The 13,878-nt window shown below is 36.7% G+C and overlaps 1 protein-coding gene across 1 annotated transcript; it reads right to left on the bottom strand.

Annotated features, from left to right (window-relative positions):
- Positions 2,088 to 4,428, bottom strand: LOC109224851 (thioredoxin H-type 1). Its single transcript, XM_019389406.1, has 3 exons — positions 4,198 to 4,428; positions 2,676 to 2,798; positions 2,088 to 2,601 (listed from the first exon to the last, which is right to left on the bottom strand). The coding sequence occupies exons 1-3, from the start codon at positions 4,294 to 4,296 to the stop codon at positions 2,452 to 2,454; spliced, it is 372 nt and encodes a 123-aa protein (XP_019244951.1). The 5' UTR covers positions 4,297 to 4,428; the 3' UTR covers positions 2,088 to 2,451.

Raw genomic sequence — 13,878 nt, 5'->3', positions numbered from 1 at the left:
AAGACAATCAAGAATTTCCAACCTACTGATGTTATCCTTTTTGAAAATCCACCTTATTTTGCTTTACCGCTTTTAGCTACTCATGTAATCGGAATTGTAGCTTTTCGTTCAGTTCCAACCCCTGTAACACACTAGTTATGTTTTAATAAAAGCCTTCTTAGCAAAAAAAAAAAAAAAAAAAAAAAAAAAAAAAAAATTAAGGTAAGTGGGTCTATTTTTTCCATTATCAAACCGGCCAACTTCAAAACGAACCAAGATCTAAAAATTCTAAGGATTACGATAAGTGTTTAACTTAAGGGAACTTTACATAACTATACACTCAAAAATATCGTTAAGTCAAAAGGACAGTTTCATGAGTTCAGTTAGGAAAGGTCTCCAATACTATGAATGCTGTAGGTTTTGATCATTAGGGATAAATCCATGCCCATTAAGCTTTTCTCTTTTGCGTGATTTATGTTATGTTTGACGCTCTCTGTTCCCACTCACAGTATGTTGTATTACTTTCTTTCTTTCCGTAACCAACTAGTTTACGTACCCGCACGATGCGTAGATTGTTTCAAAGAAAAAAAATGATATATTAGAAACAAATCTATATTGCAGATTAAATTTAACGATCACATTGAAAAAAATTAAACCAAAAACCAAATATTTGAATTTCATCGCATCGTATCTATGCTAGGGACCGCCAATTTTATGCACTCACGCAAAGGTCAAAGATAAAACGTGTCTCAAATTCAAAGTAAAACCAACATAGATAATCAAGAAAAGAGCAGTCTCACATTTCCCTTTCGAGTGATTGAAGTTTTTTCCTTCACAAATTAAGGGCAGTAAAAGCTTTTGCGTCAACTTAATCAACACCCTTTTCATCGTCCGAAGCAAACTTATTTAACACCGCTTCCATCGTCCGAAGCATAATCAATCACCGCTTTTGCTCCTCCTGTTGGAAAGACCCAATAGTCTCATTGATTTTTGCATTAAATGGTGCGTCTTGCACAAGGTGTTATCCTATTCCATCTTTCCCTGTTTCCATCTTACGCTTTTCTAGTTTGCGTGATTTATGTATATGTTTGACGCTCTCTTTTCCCATTCACAGTATGGTGTCTCACTTTCTTTCTTTCTGTAACCAAAGACCTTCACAACGAAAATAAGAGCAAGTCCCGTTAGAATAGCATGGTCTAGTCAATTTTCGGACTGATCATTCAAAAATAGTCAGCGCTTACCAAGTCAATGAAAAACAGCCACTATTTTGCTGCAACAGAGACCGGTCCAGCATAATATACTGGAGTTCGGTGCACCTGTGTATGAACTTCCAGCATATTATGCTGGAACTCCAACACACGGAAAGTTCCAGCATAATATACTGGAGATTCGAGCACTTGTGTATGAACTTCCAGCATATTATACTGGACCGGTATACTTTGCTGGAACTCCAGCATATTATGCTGGAGTTTTAGTGTACTTATGCTGGAACTCCAGTATAATATGCTGGAGTTCCAACATACTTATGCTGGAACTCCAACATAATATACTGGCGTATTTTCCAGGTTTTGAACAGTATTTTCGCTTAGATTTATCTTTACATGAAAAGTGGCTAAATTTCGATTACTTTTAAAACTGGGCTATTTTTGAACGACCACTTATAAATTTGGCTATTTTTGAATTTCTCCCGCAAGTCCCTAAGACATAAGATTTCAAGTCATGTTTCATACTATCATTTATAAATGAGCAAGAGAGAATAAAAAGGGAAATTAGTCACTCTGTCCAACTTAAACTGAATCTAGATCTCTTGCAATCAAAATGTAACAAACTGCGGTCTTGTCATATCGCAGCTACAGCAAATCTTGGCTCAAGAAATAGTAGAAAAAAAGTTGCTTGTTTGTCTTTGTCACAATTCACAAACAACAAAAGACACCACCCAAAAAAAAAAAAAATTATAAAAGACACAAGCACACGCATTGAAATAGTAGAAAATTATTGAAGAACTTGTTTGAAGAATAGTTTAGGTGAAACAATAATTTCCAACCACAAATCATCAAACTGTCTTTTCGATAAAAATTTTACTCAAGCACAACTTCAACTTCCAAATATCACTCAACTTCCAAATATCACTTTTTGATTTAGAAACTTCAAAATACTATTTTTCACCCGAATTACATTGTCCAGACGCATACTCAAAGATACACTGAGATGCTGGATAATGTTCACAAAAGTAGAAATCTGAAAATAGTCTTTTCTGTAGAATTGAGCAATATAGCCTTACACCAGTAACACCATATGCACAAATCAGATTTTCAAGCAACAAGACAAAGGTTCACAACAACAATAAAAACATGGTGGATAATAAAACATACAACCATCCACAGTGTGAAGTTGGAACAAGTTACTTTGGTTATTACAAAAGACAATAGGAGTACTAAATACGCGATATCATCCCCTTGATAAAGAAGATTTTCATGCTGTCACAGTAGCAGGAGCAGCATGCTTCACTATGGTCTGCTGCAACTCCTCTTTCTTGGCACCAACAACCCTGTCCACTTCTTTTCCTTCTTTAATGAAGACAAAAGTTGGCATTGCCTCCACACCCCAATCCTCGGAAACAGACTACAAGAAAAGGTAGCAAGAATCACAATCCATCGCTAATTATACTACTCAAAGTACGATTGTTACAAAAGTACCTTCAGTTCATCAACATCAACCTTGAGAAATATAACATGGGGCATCTTCTTAGCAATGTCAGCAAGAACTGGGGCAATAAAGCGGCAAGGACCACACCAGGAAGCAGTAAAATCCACCACCACCTGAACCAAAGAGTTGTTTTCTTACATAAGTTAAAAGAAAAGATTTACCCCCAACAATGTCTAACAATCTGAGGCATATTTAAAAGGTACAATCATTCTGCACAAATTCTACTCGGTCTAACAGCTAGGTGTAGCTGATGTATAGTAACTTCAACTTCTGTTCATATAGCTAAAAAGTTTGTAAAAGTACATATGCTTATACTAAGTTTGAATCTAATGTCACAATGAAATTGTGATTTACAAGAAAGATTTACGCCCGACTTCTAGAAATCTGAAGCATACTTAAGTTTACCATCATATTCTATTTGGCCTTAGCAGCTACAGTCTGATGTATGGTGACAACTTATATTCCAGGATATGACACTTAGAATTTGAATAGAAAAGAATGGCTCTACAAATATCTTTTTTACTGATCTCATCTGAAAAATCACATAACTAAAGTAATATGCATAATGGACAACAAAACCAAATCTCCCCTTATAAACATATAGTTAAGTTTTAATCAAAAAATGCACATGTGATATATAATACTAGACTAGAGTCCTTAAGCAACTAAGTCGTTTGGTTGGAATATGATTTATACCGGTATAAGTTATGCCGGTATAAGTTACATTGGGATAAGTAATGCTGGGATTAGTTATGCTGGGATTGTTGTTCATTCATTGTTTGGTATGTAGTATTAAAAATGACAATTGCATAATTTTAACACCGGGATAACTCATACCTGGTTTGCTAACCAAACAGAGTATTAAGGTGGTATTAAATTTTTATACCACCCTTATACCTTCTTATACCTCATACTATACCTCATACCAAACGACCCCTAATAATCACAAAACAACAAGTTAAGCATCACATCAACTTTATAATTGGGTCATATCTTCAGAATAGATTCGATTATGGAATTCTTTTCATATAGCAACATATATTTGTCCACTAGGGGTCCACATAGCGATCCACCCAAATTTCTTATTCCAACCTAATCAGCATTGCAGCAACTTTAACTAGGAATTTGTTCCAAATTTTTGCAATTATGGGTGAGATGGGGATTGTATTAGCATGGAGATTCACTGATTCCTATAAATATCCACTAATATACACTACACAGCAGAAACAGTAAATCAAAAACAAAACATGTTACAATTAACTGAAAATCAAACTATGATTAGATAAAATAATAAATTTTAAGCAACTATAGAATCAGATCAGAAAAATGTAAGCAAACGGAAACCCAAACATACCCACAAACTAGCAGCAACTAAGTAAATCAACTAAGTCAGATACAATAAATCGCAAAAACAAGAACCCATTTTACAAATCAAATTTTGAGCAAAACCCAAATCGCAAAATAACAAATAGGTCAAAATTACAAAATAAAGCCAAAGTAATAGAACCATACCAGTTTCTTAGTCTCAACGCCCTTCTTGAAGTGCTCGTTCCATTCCTCAACCTTGTGGCAGCCGAACACTTGTCCCTCCTCAGATGAAGTAGCAGCCATTTCTCACAAATTTCTTAGAAGCAAAAAAACTCAAACAACCAAACAAGCCCTTAACTTTAGCTCCTCGTAAAACTAACGCTGAATGCCGATGTATTCCCAAGCAAAGACTTTATATAGGGACAGGGAGGTGCTAAATTACCAAAATGTAACGGATTTTAAGCTTTATTACGAATTAACCATACGCGTCACAGTATGAACACTTTACTCGGTCGGTCTAAATTTTTTGAAAAATATCACACTAAAGAATTGTGGTGAGATAGTTTAAAATATTCTATCATTAATTAGAGATTTCGATTTTTAACGCTAAAAATACAAATAAATTTCAAAAGAGAGTCTTGTTATTTTCAGATTTCAAGAATAAATTAATTATTTTTTTCCTATATTGCCGTTGGAGTAAATAATGTTGGAGTATGTATTAGGACTGTTTATGTGAAGAGATAGTAAAGGTTAATATGATCAATTTCATTGCTAATTAATGCTAAAAGATAAATTTTTTAATCTGTGTGAAAACAGTTAAAAAATCACTTATTTTGAACCGAAGGAAGTATCGAACACCGAATGAAAAATTAAAAAGAATAAACAAAAATAAAGGATATGCGAGGGAGGAAACACGTGGGCAATAAGAGAAAGTGACAGAGAAGATATTGGGCTGGGATTTATTTGAGTAGCGTCACCGATGAGGTTATGAGTTGTGACACAGAAAAATACCGGCGAATGTTAATTGTCTCGTACAATTACGACTTCGATGATCTCTAAGACCAAAATTATTAATTATATGTCGATTTAGTCTTTCATTAAAACTTTGCAAAGTTGTCATTTGTATGATGTATTTCTAGATTATTCATAATATATGGTTAGTTGAGTTCATGTTTTCATTATCTTATACTGGCCAAGCTCAAACCGACCATCTTAAGAATTTGACAGATTATAAGGACAAGTGTAAATGTTGGAGAAAAAAAAAAAGAAATTGCTATACTTAACGGCCACGCAATAGGCTGTGTAACCACGGCTTCCCTTTCTAATTTTGATGAACACTGATTCTTGTTCTTTTCTGGGCCCAAACACTAAGCAACATAAATTACCAAATTGCACGAGTCGTCCTATTTAGTCGCCCCCATTTAACTTATACCCATTTTTTATTAAAAGTTTGAACTTGTACCTACTTTTTAAACAACGTCAGCCCCATTTCTCCTCCTTTGTATTCTTCTTCTTCTTCTTCTTCTTCTTCTTTCTTCTGATGCTGTTGGCAAGGGCGGATTTAGGGGGCGGAAGGGGGTTCGCCTGAACCCCCTTCGCCAAAAAATTACACTTTATATATAAGGCAAAATCTGTTTTTTACCTCTATATATTAAGTTTTGAACCCCCTTAACACAATTCAAAAGTGTAGCTTAGTGGTCAAGGGGGTTCAAAACCTTTCTAAGGTTAAAGGTTAAATTCCCACGAGCTACAATTTTTTTTTTGAACCCCCTTCATGGAGATCCTGCCTCCGCCACTGGCTGTTGGTGCTGCTATGAAACTTCAGTTCATGGGATGATTGCCATAAGTATGTTTATCAGATTATTTAAAAATAAATTACAAATAATTACGTAAGTTAGTAGACAATAATTGTGAATATTTCCACGTACGAGGAGTTTAAGGTCACACTTAGTGATTCTTTTCATAATAATTCTGTTCTTTTCACGTTTATTGTTTCCAAAATTGATGATTTAGGTACTGTTGGCAATCTGATTATTTTTATAGTAGTAATACACTATGAAAGAATAAGATGATTATTTATCTAGTATGTTAGAAAGCTTTTTCAAAAACTTCAGCTTATATCGTGCTGAAGTTTTTACAAATGAACTAAATAACTTCAGCATCTTCTGCTGAAGTTTTGAAAAAGCTTTACGGCAAAACTAATGAATCCAGGACAAAAAACTTACAGTTATTAGTGAGTGAAGTTTTACAAATTGAAACTAATAACTTACAGTCNATGAACTAAATAACTTCAGCATCTTCTGCTGAAGTTTTTGAAAAAGCTTTATGACAAAACTAATGAATCCAGGACAAAAAAACTTCAGCTTATTTAGGGCTGATGTTTTTACAAATGAAATAAATAACTTCAGCTCTTCTGCTGAAGATTTTGAAAAAGCTTAATGACAAAACTAATGAATCCAGGACAAAAAAACTTCAGCTTATTTAGTGCTGAAGTTTTTACAAATGACTAAATAACTTCAGCATCTTCTGCTGAAGTTTTTGAAAAAGCTTAATGACAAAACTAATGAATCCAGGACAAAAAAATTTCAGCTTATTTAGTGCTGAAGTTTTTTATAAATGAACTAAATAACTTCAGCATCTTCAGCAATTACAAACAAAAACTTCAGCACACTTCAGGCCCGTCTACTAGAATGCTGAAATTTGTGTGATTGCCTTTTCTACTTCAGGCCCGTATGCTGAAGTTACGCGAAAAAGTGGGTACGCTTGCAATATTCTTTGCAAAGCGGGTACAAGTTAAAACGTGACCCAAAAAGCGGGTATAGATGTAAGTGCCCCAACATAAATGGACGTATAATTGGGCTAGTCTAGCCCATCAATTAACGGTCTGACATGGTCCATTGTAGCTAAGAGAACCCTTTAGATGGCAACTAACCCAAATAGCCGTTCACCTAATCTCTTAAACTAAAACTAGCCGCCGGATGTATAATACATGTATAGAAGTTTGTTATAGCCGCCCACCTATGTAAAATAGGGTGTGTTATAGAAGTTTGTATCAAATAGCCACTATTATCCTCAGCCCCACGGTGGGCGCCAACTGTTTACCCTCAAAATCGAATAACAATTAAAAATGTAAGTGGTTCTAAGAATACGCGGATTAATTTGATACAAAGCGGTAAATTGAGTTAGATTGAACAAACAAAGATGAAATGAATTCAAACCACACGAGGAGAATAATTCCAGCCTTAATGAAATATTCACCCTCGATCTGGACTTGCAATGGCCAGCAGTGATGAACAAGAAAAAGAGCTAATAACATAGAAAAATAATAATATATTGCCTTGGAATGCGTGTTACAAAATGTGTGTTATGAATTATCAGACCCCATTTATATAGTAGGGGAGTCCCACTCTAGGTACAACTCTGTAAAAAGGTAAAAAATCTTCTGATTAACTGATTGTCGGTTCCCCATCGATACGCGTCGAGATCTCCGCTGTGATATCCGGTAGGTCATGAATATCGCGACTTTCTGTTGGCCGCGCTTGATTGCCCGACAATATTCTTCAAAGTTGTTCAAGTCTAGGACCGATCCCGAACCATGACCCCAATATTCTCGAGGGTAGGCGTCATGCCCTTGGACTCCGACTCAATGAGACCTTTGCCTCGATTTCGGCCCCTTGTTATCATGTCTCGAGCTCGATTTATCATGTCAGGGATCGGGGTGTACCATGAGCCCGGTTTTACCTGTATACAGATAGTCCCCTCGTTTCTCGGAGAGTAAATGACGAGAAACGACATGAGCTCCCGATTCCTATTTCGATACGTCGTGACAGAAATGACAAAACATCGGAAACATCTCATCAGTCATGTCATAATGGCATTAAATGCATGTTAGTCGTTGGTCGGTTGTCCCTGGATGCGAAACGTCTCTGAACTCTTATAAATACCCCCTCCTTCATTCATTTTATACTTTACACCAAATCCTCTACCTTCATACCTCCAAGATTTGACTACTCTTCTAGTGTTTTTACCTCCGTTACTCAAGCTTTATCAGTACTCTGCAAAAAAATTTACTCATCTCCTACCCAAGCCAATAAGTCTGATCCTTCAAATCTTAATCTTTATCCCTCTTTCCCAAGCTTTTTCTTCATGACAATGGCAAAAACCTCCAAATCCGTTCCTCAAAAGGATGCTCCTTCTTCTTCGCGGCCAGCCACTGAGGTTGAGGAGGCCGGTCCGTGCGTGGCCGTTGATTGATAAATGATGAAACATATTTTTTAGTATATTTGCATATTAATTCTTGTGTGAGTCACGGGAGATTACATGGTTTTTTAAGTGAAATATACTCATTATGTGTTTCTTATTTGTAGGAATGAGCTTGAAAGATAATGGAGCAAAAGACATCAAATGCGATACAAAAAGAAGAAATTGAAGGATTGGCAGCTCGTCTATTCTCGTGCGTGGCACGAAGACGAACACGAAAAAAAGAAGTGAAGGCACAAAACAGCGAAGCGAAGCAAAGGCACGGATCGCTTCGCAAAATGGAAGAATTTCAAAAGCTGGATCCGCGTCAAAGTCCGCGTCTAGACGCGAAGGCAGACGCGAATCCGCGTCAAAGTCCGCATCTAGCGCGAAGGCAGACGCGAATTCCAGCTTTCCCTAGCCGAAGTGGGATTGGAGAATTTCGCCCTTTAGCAACCCTAAGTGATATAAATACATCAAAAAATGACTTTTGAGGGAGGAGACACTACTTTAGGGCTAGACAACACCCTTGGAGGCAAGAACACGCTAGGAGCAAGGAGGAAGATTCAACCACGAGTTTTTCCCTTTCATCTTCCTATTTTTCATTGTTGGTTATCACTTTCAGTATTGTAGTTTTACATACTATTATGAGTAACTAATTTATTATCTAGAGTTTTGATGGAACCTCTTGGATGATGAATTCTTGTTATGTTTTAATATAATTTTACCTTTGAATTTATCTATTTGTCCAACTACGTGTTTGTTGCTGTTCATTGAATGACCATCAATTGACTGTGCCTGTTTAGTGTGTACTGCTTGAGAGAGAATACATATTTAGGTAGTTGTTGAACAACATCACTCCTAACGTATGTGAGAGATCAATACGGAGATTTTACAGGCGAAATTAGAGATAACGAACCCTTGGTGCGATTGTAGTGAGAGGTGAATTAGTGTTAGCTAGTGTAGTTCGAGAGAATACATCTAGTAAATTGTGGTAGTTTCTCGAGAGAGAATTACGATAACCAAAATACTCACAATCGATAGAGAATACTTAGGCGAAAGTATAGAAGACAAGCGAGAAAGATTCCAACAATTGGGGAAATCATAACTCTAGACTTCCTAAATTTAGTCTCCAACCCTTAGTATCTTTAGTTGTTAATTTACTGCTTTATTTTCTTTGTTAATTAGTTAGATATAAGGATCTTAATCTTTATAACTTAATTTATTCGAGCTTGTCTTCTTAGCGATATTGAGCAATCATGGCGAAACCTTAGTTCTCTGTGGGGTTCGACTCCGGACTCTTAGACCGAATTATATTTGCAGCGACCGCTTAACCTTTTTAGGACTAGAGTTGGGTGTGATCATTGATGAACCAGTACCCGGACCCCTCTTGAACTATTATTTTTATTTTCTGTATTTTTTTTGTTTTACTTGTTGACTTTAAGAACATGGCATCTTGGAATTATGACAGTTTTGATGTTGGTAATTCTAATTTTAATCCTCCTCATGCATATTATAGAGAAAACCACCCATGGCAAAATTATCAAAATATTCTCGGGAACGAGTTATGTGCACCAACTCAATCTTATGTGTGGAATGTATGTGATATGTGTGGTGGTCAAGATGGTCACTTTCATGATTGTGCTTATATTTCTTATATTTCCCCAAACCCTTACTTTGAGGGTTCTTTTTTTCTTGTGAAGTTAATAGGAACAAAGAACCAAGGGATAATGACTTGAAAGAGATCAAGGATATGCTAAGATTCCTTGTAGACCAAAATAATGAGAAACAACTGCACATACAAAGGCAAGATGCTGCTATTCGCAACCTGGAGGCACACATGCGTCAATTAGTTGAAGCATTTAATGCTCCGCTAGCTGATATTGTGGATAGTAGCCAAAAAGAGCATGTATTAGATGCAGATATTGAGGTGCTAAGGGAGGAGGTCAGTGTAGAACACCAACATTGAACTAGATTTTGAGGATGTCGATGTTGTAGAAAAGATACTAGAGACAACCAAGGACATTGAGGATACATATTTAGTTGAGTCTAGTGTCATTGGAGTTAAGAAGGTTGACAATCCCAAGGTTCATGTAGTTGAGCGCATTGGTTCACACTCCAAGCATTTTTCCACATTGTGTTTGGATGATGATATGGAAAAAGAGTCATCCGAACCAATTGAAGAGTCAAGGAATGAGGAACAAAGTGCATATATTCTGGAATTCTTCTTGCCAGAAAGTCAGGATTACATACCTTATACGAAGGCCAAGAAGTGCAGAATATTATAATATTTCCTTGGGCTAGTTACATTCGTTCCACCGTCCCAAGAGCATAATCATAAGCTTGAAGCAAAACTTGGGGTTCAATTCATAAGCTCGAGGTGGAAGCAGAAAGTGATTCACGTCGTGCCGCGACATTAAATCAGGTGCTTGTTGGGAGGCAATCCAGCTTTACTGCTTTCGTTTAATTTTTTTTATTGTATTATTTTTGTAGTGTCGATTTTTGATTTTCTAGGATTATGGGAGGCAAAGCCATTGGAAGAAAGCAAAGCAAGTGAGATGGTGAGAACTGACTGCGGGGTGCCCGCACCAAGAATCAAGTATGAGTACCCATGAGCTGCTAATGCTTCGGCCTATGGCCTACGAGGGAGTTCTTTTACCCTTTTTGTATTTATGGGTGTGGATTGGGGACAATGCACAATTTTAAGTGTAGGGTGAAGAGACTGTTTGGGTGAATTCCTATGCTAGTTTAGTTGTGTTATTTTATATTTGTTGAAAAAAAAATTGAAAAAAAATAAAAAATTAATAATCCCTTTGGTTTTTCTTATGGCCACGGTTCTTTTCCAAGGGATGACATTTGAACCGGGTAGTAGTTTTTCTTTCAAGTAGACTTTTCCCAACGATGGTCTTCCTAGAAAATTTTCTTGAGGGTTTAAAGTTTAAAGAAAAATACAAAAAAGACTATTTTTTTCAACTAACAATGGAATGGGAAGAACTTGAGTATCTATGCTTTTTGACATATTTTATGTTGGGGCTTAGAGCTGGAGCATTTGCACTGAGTACTTTCTTCTTTATTCTTGTGACTATGCCTTGAGAGTCAATGTGTTTGTTTTGACCCTTGGGCTCGTCTATTGACTCCTGTCGTTACTTCCTAGTATTTGGATTATTTCATGACCATGCTAGTTGCTTTAACTTTAGAGCGGGGTCTGAGCCGTCCTGAGTAAGTCATGTGTATTGTGTGAGGTGAGATTTTGGTGTTACTCTGTGTCATCCCTTGTTAGTCTAGAACTTGCCCCGTGTGTGAGTCGAAGCGAAATAAAGTCTTACGAGTTTAGGAAATGATATAGGCGTTTCTTTTATTGATCCTTCAGTCTATTTGCCTACCAGTGAGAAAATATTATCCTTTGTTAGCCCATTTGAGCTTGTAACCTTTTCTTTGGTACCAACATTACAAGAAGAATCCCTTTTGTTCTTAATGAAATCTTGTTGAACCTTTACCTCGGAAAGCATATAAGTCTCTAGAAGTGAAGGAAAAGAGATTGGGTAGTTTTTTTTAGTGGAACCATAGAACGGCCAAAAGGTGCATGTGTATATTGAGAAAGCCACTAGTTGGAATACTAATTTATGGAGGGAGTGGAAAAGATTGTGAAAAAAAGAATCCCTCCAATTCACTTTGATATGTGCTAGTGCTTATGTAGATGTGCTTAAAGTCAATGGGCTACGTTATTTACGGTTTCGTAGTAATATGTTGAGTGATCATGAAGAGGATGTGCTTAAAAGTTAATGTGTATTGTATTAAAAGTGCTTAGGAGGGTTAGTCACTACTATCCATATCTATCCTACCCGTCTCATAGCCTACATTACAACTCATTAAGACCTAATTGATCTTAGACTTTGCAAGCTTAAATTAGTAGAGACTTACATTACGGGCAAGCCTATGGTACGAGCTTTAGGGGCACATGAGTTTCTTGGCTAGAGTTAGCGAATTCTTTTATTCTGTGAGTCCTTAAATTATACTTGAATTAATATTTGAGTATGCGGACTGATTACTCTCCTTGTTTTGATCGTGAGGGCACATGCTTTACATCGGATTGGTAAGGAACTCGTCTCTTTAGTTTGCACAAGAAGCGAGTCACAAAGAGGAATGTAGTGGAGTCAATTTTTGAGGCTAGGATGTTATAAGAGTCAGCAAATATTTTAAATAATCTTGGCATGAGTTTAGAACTTGAGAAAATGTATGAAGAGTGCAATGCTGGGTTCTAAGCGTTGATATAAACCATTGGCATTGGTGCGATGCTGGAGTATGTTTTGAAAGGTATTTCTTGCCTATGCGCTTAATTTTACGTTGCTCGAGGACGAGCAAGAATTGAAGTGTGGGGTGGTGATAAATGATGAAAAGTGCATATTTTTAGTATATTTGCATATTAATTCTTGTGTGAGTCGTGGGAGATTACATGATTTTTTAAGTGAAATATACTCATTATGTGTTTATTATTTGTAGGAATGAGCTTGAACGATACAAAAAGAAGAAATAGAAGGATTGGGAGCTCGTCTATTCTCGTGCGTGGCACGAAGACGAACGCGAAAAAAAAGTGAAGGCACAAAACAGCGAAGCGAAGCAAAGGCACGGATCGCTTCGCAAAATGGAAGAATTTCAAAAGCTGGATCCGCGTCAAAGTCCGCGTCTAGACGCGAAGGCAGACGCAAATCCGCGTCAAAGTCCGCGTCTAGCGCGAAGGCAGACGCGAATTCCAGCTTTTCCTAGCCGAAGTGGGATTGGAGAATTTCGCCCTTTAGCAACCCTAAGTGGTATAAATACATCAAAAAAGGACTTTTGAGGGAGGAGACACTACTTTAGGGTTAGACAACACCCTTGGAGGCAAGAACACGCTAGGAACAAGGAGGAAGATTCAACCACAAGTTTTTCCCTTTCATCTCCCTATTTTTCATTGTTGGTTATGACTTTTAGTATTGTAGTTTTACATGCTATTATGAGTAACTAATTTATTATCTAGAGTTTCGATGGAACTTCTTGGAGGATGAATTCTCATTATGTTTTAATATAATTTAGCCTTTGAATTTATCTATTTTTCCAACTACGTGTTTGTCGTTGTTGATTGAATGACCATCAATTGACTGTGCCTATTTAGTGTGTACTGCTCGAGAGAGAGTACATATTTAGGTAGTTGTTGAACAACATCACTCCTAACGTATGTGAGAGATCAATACGGAGAGTTTACAGGCGCGATTAGAGATAACGAAACCTTGGTGCGATCGTAGTGAGTGGTGAATTAGTGTCAGGTAGTGTAGTTAGAGAGAATACATCTAGTAAATTGTGGTAGTTGCTCGAGAGAAAATTAAGACAACCAAAATACTTACAATCGGTACAGGATACTTAGGAGAAAGTATAGAAGACAAGCGGGAAAGTTTCCAACAATTGGGGAAATCATAACTCTAGACCTTCTAAAATTAATCTCCAACCCTTAGTATCTTTAGTTGTTAATTTACTGCTTTAGTTTCTTTGTTAATTAGTTAGATATAAGGATCTTAATCTTTATAACTTAGAAATTTATTCGAGCTTGTCTTCTTAGCGATATTGAGCAATCATGGCGAAACCTTAGTTCTCTGTGGGGTTCGACTCCGGAGT

Source organism: Nicotiana attenuata, chromosome 4 (genome assembly GCF_001879085.1).
Source record: "Nicotiana attenuata strain UT chromosome 4, NIATTr2, whole genome shotgun sequence".
Classification (NCBI taxonomy): Eukaryota; Viridiplantae; Streptophyta; class Magnoliopsida; order Solanales; family Solanaceae; genus Nicotiana; species Nicotiana attenuata.
The sequence above is the reverse complement of the archived record's forward strand: the minus strand, read 5'-3'. Positions and strand labels throughout refer to the sequence as shown.

Excerpts from the sequence above, each read along its gene's own strand:
- LOC109224851 (XM_019389406.1), bottom strand. The coding sequence starts at position 4,296 with ATGGCTGCTACTTCATCTGAGGAGGGACAAGTGTTCGGCTGCCACAAG. Across the intron at positions 2,799-4,197 it reads GCGTTGAGACTAAGAAACTG|GTGGTGGTGGATTTTACTGC; the intron begins GTATGGTTCTAT and ends TCTTTGGTTCAG. Across the intron at positions 2,602-2,675 it reads TTGATGTTGATGAACTGAAG|TCTGTTTCCGAGGATTGGGG; the intron begins GTACTTTTGTAA and ends CTTTTCTTGTAG.